The sequence below is a fragment of the Rhipicephalus microplus genome, chromosome 6 (assembly GCF_043290135.1).
Source record: "Rhipicephalus microplus isolate Deutch F79 chromosome 6, USDA_Rmic, whole genome shotgun sequence".
Taxonomy (NCBI): Eukaryota; Metazoa; Arthropoda; class Arachnida; order Ixodida; family Ixodidae; genus Rhipicephalus; species Rhipicephalus microplus.
Window position 1 is genome coordinate 143190758 of NC_134705.1, and position 13982 is coordinate 143204739.

At 44.7% G+C, this 13982-nt stretch overlaps 1 protein-coding gene across 1 annotated transcript; it reads left to right on the top strand.

The window, feature by feature from the left end:
• Positions 1–6844: 6844 nt before the first annotated feature.
• On the top strand, positions 6845–9109 carry LOC142766041 (uncharacterized). Its single transcript, XM_075867858.1, has 3 exons — positions 6845–6989; positions 7578–7734; positions 8163–9109. Exons 1-3 carry the CDS (start codon positions 6845–6847, stop codon positions 8497–8499), a joined length of 639 nt encoding a protein of 212 aa, XP_075723973.1. The 3' UTR covers positions 8500–9109.
• Positions 9110–13982: the final 4873 nt, after the last annotated feature.

Here is a 13982-nt window from a genome sequence, read left to right on the forward strand (position 1 = left end):
CTGCCACACGGTTCAAAAGGCAAGCAATGTGTGCAGTGGTCATGAGCTCTACTAAGAGCTCTGCAAGGCTTGCCACAACATTCACCCACGCTCGTGTCTAGACCACATCACGCAAGCACACACTCATAAATACATTCCCGAAGCAGCTTTGCAACAGCTGCAGCGTGGTGTTTCGCTCAACGCTGCTGAGCAAGCAGGCTTCCTTGTCAGTGCTTCTTTGTCAACGATGACGAAGGCTCCAGTGCTAAAAAAATCATAGGTAGTACAGCCCACCAGTTGCCAGAAAGAACACAGGGAGCACTGCATACTTCTATGGAGGCTGCTTTTCTGAAGGCAATGACAATAATTCCTGAAAGGTGACCTAAGAGTGCCAAGCAAATATATGATGACTTCGTGATTTTCACTGCCAACTACCACCTCCGCAACAGCAATCAAGAATTTGAAGGACAGAATTATGGAACATGAGCAGACAAAATAGTTCGAGACCAAAATAGTAGATGCAGCTGAACCGGAGATTAGACTCATCTCGGTGGACAGACATGTAGACTCCAAAGACATCTCAAGGATACTTCTGGAGCAAAATGAAATAGAGGGAGCAGAGGAAGACATTAAAGTAGTCTAGAGGACAGACAGGAAATTTGGCTCTCATGTCACACTGCGCATTTCTAATATAGGACTGGCCAAGGAAATAGTGCAGAAGCAAAGCGTCAATATTGGCTGGTCTAAGTGTAGAGTTGTGGAAAACGTATACCTCCCAAGTGCACGTATTGAACGAGACTGGGGCACAGAGAGGGAAACTGCTATGCCAAGAAGGCACGCTGTACGGAATGTGGAGGAAACCATTACTATAAAGATTGCAAGGAGGAAGGGAAAAGCTGTCCTCTCTGTGTAGATGCAGGGAAGCAAGCAGTGGACCACTCGATGTGGGATGGGCCATGCCCCACATTCGAGGACAGATATCAAAGGAGGAGGCGAGAGCTTGGTTTTGCATAAAAAGTTTCCCACCTAGGTATCAATAGACTATCTCTATAGCCAGACGAATTAGGTAATTAACACTTCCTAGCCACAGTAGGAAAAAAAAGGGAAAAAAATAAAAGAAAACTAAAAATGGAAGGATTGAACACACTGGTGTGTTTACAAATAAATTTAGGTCGCTCCTTTCGAGCGACAAGTAATTGAACAACCTTCACTTAGAATAGAACCAGGATGTTTCATTCATACAAGAACTGTATCACTTAAAAAATAAGGTTATCGGGTTCCCCATTGAAACGAATTATACAAGCAGACGACAATCAAAAAACGGCAACAATAGTACATAACGAGAAAATTGGAATCTTTCTCTTAAATATTAAACAAATATTAATAGTAGCTAGATTTACTTGGAACAACATCGAATTACTGACAATAAACTGTTATTTTCCGCCACAATCAGATACATCACCTATATTACTGGAAATAGAAGAGATCCTCAACAAGTCCCAACCTACAGACAATATATTAATTATCGGGGACTTCAACGCGAAAAACATAATCTGGGGAGGGAAAACAACAAAGAGGCATAGAAGTTTTAGAATTTCTTAATAGAAACAACCTAACTGTTATAAATGACCCAGAATCATTACCAACTTTTCAATCCTCGAATGGCAAAAGCTGGATAGACCTCTCTATAAGCTCGACTCCTTTGGGTGAAAACATTCATAATTGGAAGGTATTAGAGGAGGACAGCCTTAGCGACCATCGTTTCATTAAACTTGAACTTTTCAAAGTCAAAACCAAGAAAGAAAAAAGATTAACGAAAATGGTGGAAAAGAAATTATTAGAGGAGCTACAAGAAGACAGATGGCTTCGAACCACGGCCCAGAGGACAATAGAAAATAGGAATCAGCTTGAAACCCTAGTAAACCAATTCTACAGAAAGATTGAAGAGCTTAAAAAGAAACATTCAAAACAGGTTAGAAATGATGACAAGAAGCAGAAACCATGGTGGAATGCAGAATTAGAACAAAAAAGTAAAAAAGTAAGAGCATTACGGAGAAGGTACCGAAGGTGTACAAATGAGCTCAGAGAGGATTTCAAGAAAGCATACCAAGAAGGTCCAAAGAATTATCAGAATGACATAGAGGAAGCCAAAACCAAATCGTGGAAAACATACTGTAGTAAGCAAGAAAAGAATCCATTTTCTCTACCGTATAAACTTGCGGCCAATAAAATAAAAAAAAGAAAATCGTATTTCAAGGTTTCATCAAGGAGAATGGAGAGACAACCATTACCAAAGAAGAGACGATAAGATATATACTTAATAACCTCTATGCAACGAATGAGGACATCGGAGAGATAGATAGAGGAGATAGCGAACACGAAGAAAAAGATGATGAAGAGTACAAACACATAGATTTCACGGAAACTGAAGTGGATTATGTTGTGAACAACATAAGGAAAAATATCAGCCCAGGGCCCGACAAAATAAAGACTGATTTTATACAGAGAGTGTACCACATGCATAAAAAGTTTTTCATTAACATCTTTAATGCAGCATTAAAACTTCGTCATTTCCCATCAGCTTGGAAGATTTCAAAGGTAATTCTGATCCTAAAGAACAGGGATCAAGGACAGCAAAGTGTAAACAATTTTAGGCCAATAGCCATTAACTGCATCCTCGGGAAAATTTTTGAAAAATCGACTCTACCATTACTTTGACACTCATGAACTACTCCCAGAAAATCAATTTGGATTTACGTATGGTAAGTCAGCGATTAAAGCATTATATAAGTTAAAACAGGACATGGTGGAAGCACTTCAAAACAATGAAAACATAATAGTAATATCCCTAGATATAACCAAGGCTTTCGGAAACATTAAATTCGAACGCATAAGACAAAGATTCATCGAACTCAGCATCCCAAAAGAAATGAGAGACCTAATTTTCCCTATACTAGAAAACAGAACAATCATCTATGACTTGGAGATTCACAATATAGAACTTAAATTATCCAAGGGAGCACCACAGGGTTCTCCACTTAGTCCGTTCCTATGGAACATTATTGCTTCAGAGCTCCTAGCAATGGAGATGCCCGAGAATGTCAGTCTGCAAGCATTTGCTGACGATTTGACAATTTTAGTAAGAGGGAGAAGCAGAATGATCCTAGAACAGGAAGCAGCAAAAGCACTGGACATCATACATAATTGGAGCATTCAAAACGAGCTAACTTTCAACCATAACAAATGCGAGTTTATTAATTTAGGTAACACATATAGGAACAGACCACCTGTCATTAGAATAAACAGTAACCCAATTAACCCATATGTGCCCTGTCTCCTACATGTAGGACGCTTTTTTAATGTGCGCTATTTTTATTTCTCTATTTTTTTAAATGAACAGTAGCGCCACCCTATAATGCTTCAAACAAGCATCCGCCTTGATGTGTGGAAGCCTACACTGTGCTTGCCTTTCGTTTTGCTGCGTGGTGGACTCCACTCTCCGTCCGAGCACCCACGCTGTACGGAAGACGCCATGAAGCCGAGGAAAAAGTAAGTACTGACAATTTATTCACTGTCGAAAAACTTCAATAATGTGTCGACCGTCTCATAAGAGTATGTATACTAACTAGGCTCAGTAGTGTTGTTCAAAATGCAGGAAGTGATAAGTTACAATGCGCTAAACTTAGCCATCCTATATTTAGGACACTGGGCAAATCAGGCGTCATGGGGCGGTGTAAGTGCCCAGAAGCAACCGCTACGTAGTTTCACGATGTGGGTAAGCACAATAGTGACGATAGTGCTTCTTTCACGCAAGGCTTGTTGACATGTTACGCCATCTGATGTATTATGGACGAATTGTTGTTCTTGGCGGGTATTTTGAAAAGAATGTGATAATACCCTTGTGTTCGCGTTTTTTTTTTTTTTCCGCCACACTGCATGGATCCCGCCTCTTTCTCTACAATAATACAAAAAATGCAGTGGCTAACATTTACGCTGCGTAGATAATATGAATTCGACCTGATCACGTTTTATGATTTTTTTTTCAGGGAGGGAATACCGTGTCCGGTGTTTTATGCGGAAACAGCGCCACCAAGAATTCTGAACGATGTGTTAGACCTTGTTGATGCTGGTGGCAGCGGGCCCTCCACACTGGCAATATTACCGCCTGACAATTTCGCAGCTACAGTGACTGACGAAGAAAGCGGGGATGAAAATGACACTGACATGGCTCGCTTGTCTGGAAGCGTCCTTCGAGCGGAAATTGTTGGCCTGGACAATGCTACAAGTGACGACGACGAAGGTGAGCCAGCCAGAAAGGTCGCAAAATCCAGCGCAAACTGGTACAAGAGAGACTTGAAGACAAAGCTACCTCAAAGTGAGTGGTTGGCAGAGGAACAGGATGAAAGTTTCCTCACTCCCGCAGATGCATTCGAGAAATTCTTTGATGACGACATCATCGCATGTGTGAATATTTCGCAAGCATGTGTGAATATTTCGGAAAGCACGGGTGTAAACAGTTCTTGAAAGGAAAACCAATACGATTTGGATACAAGCTGTGGTGCCTGTGTACACCTCTCGGCTACTTGTTGTCAACTGAGCCCTACCAAAGAAAATATGGCGTGGCCCCTGAAAGCAAAAATTACCTTGATCTCGGAGGTTCCGTTGTGGTGGACATGGTTGGCAGGCTCAAGTCTAAAACTGACCTTTGTTTTCACGTGTTTTTTGACAATTTTTTCACGAGCTTGAAGCTTGTTCGAAAACAGGCGTGAGTGAAGTGCACTGGAACTGTCCGTGAAAACAGGATTGAAAAATGTCCACTTCCAGCACAAAAGAGTATGAAAGGTAAAGAACGAGGCACATTCGATTACAGAGTGGACAGTGAGAGCGAAGTAATTGTGTGCCGTTGGGTGGACAATAGTGTTACTGTTGTTTCAAATGCACATGAAGCGGAGCCAACGCAGCAGGTGAAACGATATTCTAGAGAAAAAAAGGCAAAAGTTGCGGTAAACCAGCCGTTATTGATTGCTAAATACAATGCCAACATGGGAGGTGTAGACAGAATGAACCAAAACATCTCCAAATACCGGACGGCCATCAGAGGAAAAAAGTTGTACTCATCTCTGTTTACCTACCTTCTCGATGCATCCGTGAACAATGCTTTGCAGCTGTATAAGCTGAAAAATGGGAACATCGAGCATCTTTGTTTTCGCAGGTCTATTGCTATGGCCTACCTGAAGAAATATGGATGCAAGCCCTCCCGTGAAAAATCCCGCCAGTCCGCCATTCAAGCAGTCAGTCGTTTGGCCGCACTGATCATATTGTTATTCCTCAAGCCAAGCAGACAAGGTGCGCTCATTGCCACGAGAAGACAACAACTCGTTGCGAGAAGTGCGACGTGGGTGTGCACGTGAAGTGCTTCAAGGTCTACCACACCCGCACATAGCACCCCTAAAGGCCAGTGTCCTACATGTAGGACGGCTTTGAAAATAGTGTTGCCTTGAAGTGAGTGTAAATAAAAAAACCTGTACCTTTTGCTAAGAGTGGCAGTGTCCTCTTTGTAAAAAAAAATATTTGTTTTTTCATGTTTTCTTAGTTTGGGCATATATGGGTTAAAAGAGTTTTCCTGGTGGTTTTCCTCCACCAGGGGGCCCGGGTTGCTTGGGCGGTTCCACAACAGCTCAGCCTTTGGACTTCAAATCCCCGTCAAAACTGTGAGTAATAATCTAAATTTCCTCGCATGGTTTTATGAGGCTTCGGAGCACTTCGAGGAGCACTGTTTAGCCACCCAAATCAGTTACAACCTGAGAGATTAACGACTCATACTTCGGTTAGGCCTAACAACAGCAGCCACTGGCTCCACTCCGATCAAATCAGGAATTCCGCAAGAAAAGCTACTACGCACCTCTAAAACCACCCTCTATTCTTCTTGGGACGTTCCGGAGCCTCGCCGCTACCATCTTATCTTGAATCTGCAGGAAAAAACGGTTTTTCTTCACCGAAAATCAACTGTGGGTAACACGTGTATCCGCCCTATGGGGGCTGCCATGTTGACAGGGGACTTTAGCACCTGCCCCCTCGAGCTCAAAGATTGAATGAAAAGGCAAAAGATCACAACAAATATTGGTAACATTATTATATCACACAGAAGGAAGATTTCGGGCTCTGAGCTCAATCTTACGAGTTTCTGACCGGCGAAAACAAACCCACAAGAAATTTTTTCCACCTTATGACCATATGGGGGCCGCCATCTTGTGTGGGACCAAACCACTTTGAGGACGAGTCATATCTCAGCTTTTACACACCCCGGGAAAACAAATCAGGTCTCAATTGAATCGTTAAAATCCGGAGATAGCCATAGAAAAAACCGCGAGCGCCCAATTCAACTGAGAGCGTCAAAAGAGACTTAAGCTATGTTCTTACTACGGTCGTAAGGCGTCGATTTTTCATAACACGCGTAAGCGGAAGCACAACAAGCGTATGCGTCTAGCTCAGCCTGTGAACGTAAAGGTACCAACGTTCGCAACGAACGCATAAATCGTGGGTGAGAGTGTTAAAGGCTAGGCAACTTTTACGACTGCGATACTACAACCATTACGACACAGCCAATGACCGATCAGCTTTCGGTTTTCAACAACCGGTCACGAGACCTGACGGGACTTCCGTCCTCCCGGCTGCAGCAGCATCGCGGAGGCGATGGCGGTAGCTGCCGGCGCGGGAAGTGCTACTTCGCCATTCCGCGGTGACATTGGGTTGGCTTTGTTTGCTCGCAACGTGCGTAAAAAGTTGTTCCGCGCTGCCTGCCGTACTGTCTTCATTTGGTGTGGTTTAGTCGTTGGACATTTCTGGGAAGTGAAAAGTGTGCGCAATGGATTCGCTTGCGAGCGACAATTTATTAATAGAAGAAGTGCGCCGGCGATCGTTGCTGTACGACCAGCGTTTGAAGACGTACCGGGATAAACAACTTCAGCGAGATGCATGGAAGCAGGTGTCCAGAGTACTCGGACAAAGCGGTAAGTGCGAATCAATTTACCATTTGCGTGCTCGACAGTGGCGTTAGCAGTACTGTCGTCAAAACAAGCCGTTTTTCTCGGTGACAGCGTCGTTCGGCAGTGTCTGTGCTGCCGCGGTCTATGGCTATCTCCGTGCCGTGTGCGTCGATTCGCTCACTCCCTAGGCGCTTTTTTATGATATCCAGTTTTACTCCATACAAAGTTTTGTAAACATTGTGATACTGTCTAAGTGAAATAGCTACGAAGAGTATTTATGACCAACGTGGGTGTCTGATCGGTGCATGTGAATTTGGAGCATTCCGTGAAAGCAGAACACTGCACCAAACACAGTGATGGGCTAGCTAAGGAGCTTAATGAGCTGTAAATAACATGATATCAGTTTCAAAGTTGTCACAGAAATAGTGGATTGAAATTTTACCAGTTGGTTAAATCATGCTTTCGTCGTTAAATGTATTCGACAAAAGTATTCGAGCTAACGATCTGTATTGTTTTTCTACGTCATGCCTGTAGGTTTGATAGCTACAGAGTTCCATGTATAGCAATTATTTCAGGGTACCGTGCATTTCTTTTCTCTTTTCACTCGTGCAGTGCCTGATATTGAACATCGATGGCACAGCCTCCGACAGAAGTTTCTCCGGCTTCGGAAAGCGTACGTGAAATCCGGAAGCGGCTCTGACGACGTAAAGAAGAAATGGGCCCTCTTCGACAACCTCATGTTCATCAACGACGCCATCCAGAGCAGAAGGCAAGCGATCTGACGTTGGCGTTTTAAGTTGCTCATTGCAAGTTGGTGCGCTGAGCACCCGCTAAGCAGGGCTGTAGATATACCTGCCCCGATTCCTCTCTCGTTTTTCCTCTCACCACTTCTCTCTGGAATAGTCTTCAAATTAAATTCATGCTATTCCTGTGCACTAGTTGTATGCGATGAAGTGAGAAAGATATTTTCAGCATCCTGATATACAGTTCGACACCGGCAGTTTAAATACGAAACGTCACTGCGTGCATTTCAATATTATTTTTAATTGAACTCATTGTTTACGTTTGAATAATTTTGAAATCATTCGCATCAAATAAAGTAGTACAGAGTGCATGGTATTTTTCCCTTTTGATTAATACTTGACGCGCGGTCACATATGTTGTTCTCTCTCTCTCTCTCTCTTTTTTTTTATGCAGTACTGTGTCCAGTATGGAAGGAGGACTCCGTCATTTGCCACCGGAAGTACGACCTCCAAATACTTTTACCCCAAGCAGTAACTCAAGCACGTCGGCAGAGGCACTTCTTCAGTCAAGGTATATGGACAGCAGCGAAGATACCGATCGAACTCGCGACAATCCACTTAGCCAAGCTGCATACGTCTTGGAAGTCGGCGACCAAGTAGCTGAGCCAAGCTCACTGTCTGACAATGACGTTGTTGAAGACGACCTTCAAGGACCTCCAGGAAGCGAGGCAGATTCAAGCGCGTGTGCCACTGCAAGGCCCACCGCACCTACAGGCACCATGATTGATTGATTGATATGTGGGGTTTAACGTCCCAAAACCACTATATGATTATGAGAGACGCCGTAGTGGAGGGCTCCGGAAATTTAGACCACCTGGGATTCTTTAACGTGCACCCAAATCTGAGCACACGGGCCTACAACATTTCCGCCTCCATCGGAAACCTACAGGCATCAGGAAAACTTCCTCAAAGAAGAGAAACCAAGTCGACATTGATGAGCTAGTGGTTGCTACCCTAACAGAAAATAGGAAGCGGCTGAATGAACTAAAATATTCGAACACTGATCAAGATGAACTTTTTTTGCTCAGCATGAAGCCACTCCTAGCTAGGCTAGAAGACCGCAAGAAAGAAATGACAAAGATCACAATCCGCAAGTTGTTAGAAGAAGCTGCTTTCCCAACGTGTGAGCCGAGAAAGGACAGTGAAGGTGTTTGAAAAAGATACAAAGTGCTGTAAACAGTATTTTATTGCCAGTGCATTTTGGGGGGAGATTGTTCTATTTGTTTATGGTGGAGCTCAGCTGTGCTCTTTTCTACATAGCAACCATATCCACGCTTTTTTCTGAGTGTAATCATAAGCAGCTTCTCGAACGCATCAAAATAAATTGTCATGTGTAATAAACAGTTGAAAAGTAAACAGTACATGCAGCCGAGACTTCTTCCTTTAGGTAAACTGCCATGGCACTGCGCCAGGCCCATGGAAGTAGCTGGCAAAGCTGTCGCGAACGTCTGCTGCCCTCCTTGAGTAGGTATTCGAACCTTGTCGGTACGCTTGGAAAAGTGGTGGGGTGAAGTTCCTCCAGTCACCTGAAATGAGCTCTCCTGAGCTTCCAGTGGTGTCTGCGAACTGTGGAGGACAGTAGCCACCAACCTGTCTTCCCTCCTGCATTAGGAAATTGTGTAGGCAACAGCAAGCAGCTACCACGAGGACGGCATTGTCTGGTAGAAGGCTCATCCGGTTCCTCAACACCCTCCAGCGTGCACACATAACGCCAAAAGCATTCTCGACGCACCTGCGAGCTCTTAAGAGCCTGTAGTTGTAGATCCGTTTTGCACTGTTGGCCGCTTGCGTGCCAGGGTACGGCTTCATCAAATTTGTCTTGAGAGGGAAGGCGTCGTCAGCCACAAACACGTAAGGGAGCACTGGGCCTCCGTTTGGGAGTGCGCAAGGAGCGGGCAAATTCTTGTGGCCATTATCCACAAATATTCCCAGCTGCGACGCCGCGAACACACCACCATCGCTTTCACGTCCGTAGCATCCTATATAGACTTATGTAAACTTGTAGCTTGCATCACAGAATGCCATCAGGTTAATGCTGAAGCCCTGCTTATAACTGAAATATAATGTTCCAGCGTTTGGTGGTGTATCTAAATGAATATGCTTTCCATTAATCGCTCCGGCGCAGTTAGGGAAGTTCCACTTGCACCAAAACTGTTCTGCAATAGCCTCTATGCTTTGCTCATGTAGTGGTTTTAGAAATCTAGGCTGAAGAACGGTCCATATCGCTTGGCACACCTTCGGAACAAGCTGCGAAATCGTCGATTTGCCGACGCGGAAGCTGCATGAGAGAGACTGGTAGCTGTTACCAGCGGCCAGGAACCTAAAAAAAGGAGGTATGTATGAAGTTGGCAAAAAAGCTAACCCCACTACGAGTAATTACGGCCAAGCCATTAAGCAAAACAGTGCTCTATTGGCCACCGGATATAGGAGACGCGTAAGCCAAATTGCAGCGAACGACTAGGAATAGTGTGCAACACAATGCTTAAAACTGAAAAATACAATATCTGCTCATAATGTAATACGAATTTAATTATATTTAACCTGTCTCATTATCAAATTAAACCAAACATTCAGATAGTTTTTCATTTATTTGGCAGCCTCCCATATTGAAAACGTATCTGTATGGACTTTTGCTGCTTTCACGCATCAATGTGCTCACACAAGTGTTATTGCGAGACGCTCCGCCGACGAAATGGCAGAACGGAGATGTGTGCTCCGAACCTCGATGAGTGGTCTCCCTAAGTTCTCAAGGAAGTCGAACTGCTGGGGCGACATGCGCATGAAATTATGAAACATCGCAGCGTCTCCAAGTCGGAGCTTGACGAGAAGGTTGTGAAAGTCGCCATCCACGGCCCTGTCGAGGAATACTTGGTGCACCCAAACTCTTCTCTGTCGCCTTCGCCGTCTTCGGGCTATTGAATACACGACTATAAGCTCATTTTGAGCGTGAATTTCTTCCAACTCGGAAGCAAATTGTAAGCAAATATTACACAAGAGACGAGGATAAAAGAATAAAAATAAAAAGAGAGAAGGGGACAAGAGAAACAATGATAACATAAATGCAGGAAGCAATGACGGAAAAGGTCTAGCTCAAAACCGCATGACGGTGACAGCTATTAGGTAACAGGACAACATATATAAATAGCAAGTCAATTCCTCATTCACTACCCAACCAAACTCCAAAAGTTCCAAATAAATATTGAGGTTCACAGAACATAAACAATTAATAAGGCTTTAAACAGATAAATCGAGAAACCATACGGCGAACAAACACGGTATTTCAAAAGAGTGAATAACAAGTGACCAATAGTCTTTTCTCAAGCAGGAGGAATAATTGAGAACGAAGGTCAACCCGTGGAGCCGGCGAGAAGAAGGAGAAGGAAGATCCACACACAAGACCCGAGAAGCACAAGAAGAAGAAATGTTAGTCAAGATACAAGGCACAAGAACAAAATTATCGTAAAATCACATATCTTATTGAAAAATGAAAATAAATATCGCTGATTGAGTCGGCCTGTTCCCGTGGCCGGGGTGGTGCTAGATAGTATTTCACATTTTTTTTTTCATCCCCTTTTCCCCTTCCCTTCCTCCCCTCTTATCTCCTTTCTATCCTCCGAATCAACCCTTTGGGGCAAGCCCTATTCATTTTATCTTCATTGAATTAAGCCTGTTAAACCTCGGCGGTGCAGGCTGAGGCATTTAATTTATGTTGTTCTTTAAGCCCCAATATACGTTCTGCCAAGCACAAGCTTGATGGCTCTCACAACAGCTTTGCGACAAGTCCAAAGTAATGCCTCCTAACAAGAATGTTGAACAGCAGCCAAGGTATGGATTGCAAAGGACCAAAAGAGATGATAGTACCTTCAAACATTCCCCACATTGCTGCAACAAGAAGCTATACAGCAACAGCTGATGAGAGGTGAAGAGGAATCCCTGTTTACACACAATGGAAGTGACGACTACATTAGCACAAGTTCTCTAAGAAAGTGATTTCAGCATTTCTTTTTTAAATGAACATTTGAAAGCCTTCAAAAGTGGCTTCTCCCTGAAATCGGGTTGACCATACTTCAATACTATGCCAGCACTCAGCACTCACATACGGTTACTATTCATATGGTGTGCGCATTAGAGTGCAAGAGAGACCTACAGATTTGGCCTTGTGTATAGACGAACATGTGAGAGAAAACCAAGACAATTAGTGAGCCATTGCTGAAGACAAAAGAAGCCCTTAAGAGGTACTCCTCTCTAAAATGAGATTGACCGCAGTTCTCTGGAGAATAATATGCCAGCACATGGCTATTGTTTCTATGGTGTGTGCGTTAATGGTGCGAGACACCTACAGACTAGGCAGCTCATTCTGAACGGGATTTAGGTGCTTGCGAGGAAGAAAGCAGTCCCACCAACGTGGGCCTTATCCTCACTGCCTGCTATGTGCGCGAGCGCCATCCTGACCCTTACGTGACGCCCAGAAAGTCGCCATGGCAATTGCTTCTCAAGGAACTATCGCAAAGGCAGCTGCGGATTCCTTCTAAGTCTTCACACTGCTGACTACTATACGGCAAGACGCAAGAATTGGCAGTCCATACTGCATCGAGTGTGGCAATTTGTAGACACTCGACCATCTGCTGCTCGAATGCTCAGCTGGTGATGCAAGCAGACAAGTGATGCGCCCCGTGTACGGACAGCTTGGCCCATTTCGGGAAACATCGAAGCCCCTTTCGTTTCCGGACAGGCGCTACGAGCACGCCGAATAGCTTTCTCTGCCGTACTGGCTTCATTGACGGCAGCAGATTACATGAGCGCATCTAAAGAGCTCATGCTTTTTTTTGGGGGGGGGGGGGGGCAGACCACTGGATGAGTACCGCCCCCCTTATTTTCTCTCACTCCTTTCCCTCTCAACAATCTTCTTTGGTCTTACCTTACCCCTCTACCTCTGAACCACTGGTGAGGTGTGTTGCATTTTGATGCCGAGAAATGCAGTGTTATTGAAAAGCGAAAACGAAAACGAACAGTTGCAGGGTTGTTGAAGGTCAAAAGTGAAAACGAACAATCATGAGCGAGTACACAAAATTACTCCAATAACCATTTGTACATATTCCAACCGAAACTGACCGTAGCTCAGTCTAAAGCCATTAGGCCTAGCCGCTCGTGCTAAGCTAATAAGGCATCTCAACAATAAAATGTCCTTACAGCTTGTCGCTTTGCCACGTCAACTCTGTTGTGTCGACACTTATTCGAGTCCTTCGTCACTTTCTCCGTGACTTCCTACTGAAGAGGTCCTTTTCCGCCAACCGAGCCGCTCTTCCTCATTGCCAGTGTCCCGTTCTTTGTCGCAGTCTTCAACTTCGATGGGCTAAGCTTGGCTTGTCAAAGACTCCCGTGCAGCAGGTCCACTCTGCAGACTGGTGGGGGCTGCTCCCGTCCTAGCACGACGTGAGATATCTGCAAGTCCATCAAGAGCTGCTGGGCAATTCCTGGCAGCCTTCGGGAGCACCTCCGAGGTTCACGGCAACTTTCCGGGCTTCTCACGCCGACATCCTTCAGGACCAGGCAGCTATGCTGTTCTTGTTGAAGTAGCAACACTGGTTTCTAGCGTCTTCGCAGCTCATCCTCCGCGATTTTCCATCATAGCTCGGGTCACGGGCCACGAGCCTTTTTCTGAGCAATCTCGTACGTGAAGGTGGCGAGTTTGCACAACATCTAGGGTGCCTGAATGCTTTCCCTCGCCCGCCGCTTCCGTACAGGGTGGGGACATTCTTCGATGGTGTGCTCGCCACCTCGACCGGTTTTTCCCGATGGCCGCCGCCATTGCGGATCTCACTTCCCAAGGCGACGGAAGCGAGCAAGGAGCTGTGGCCGCCTGGTCGCTTTCTTTTTCAGCAAAATGACTGGCTGCTGCGTGCCCATGTGCACGAACAATTCCAGAAATGGTTGCAAGCTCTACCATATTCTGACAGAACCCAAAAGAAAGCTGCAATGGATCGTGAAGATTAAGCAGGCAAGTGGCAGCCTACGAAGGCGTCGTGTGTATGCAGTGTGAGTATCATGACATTTGTTCTTTTGCCCCTCGAAAAATTTGATACGTATTTTTACACGTATGTATTTTACGCGTATGTCTGTGGGTCACTTTCTCCGTGATGTAAGCGCTTAAATTCTATGTTATTTTTTTTTGCGATCTCTAAAACACGCGGCGATGGGGAACAGCTGCTTGTAG

Excerpts from the sequence above, each read along its gene's own strand:
- LOC142766041 (XM_075867858.1), top strand. The coding sequence starts at position 6,845 with ATGGATTCGCTTGCGAGCGACAATTTATTAATAGAAGAAGTGCGCCGG. Across the intron at positions 6,990-7,577 it reads CAGAGTACTCGGACAAAGCG|TGCCTGATATTGAACATCGA; the intron begins GTAAGTGCGAAT and ends TCACTCGTGCAG. Across the intron at positions 7,735-8,162 it reads GACGCCATCCAGAGCAGAAG|TACTGTGTCCAGTATGGAAG; the intron begins GCAAGCGATCTG and ends TTTTTTATGCAG.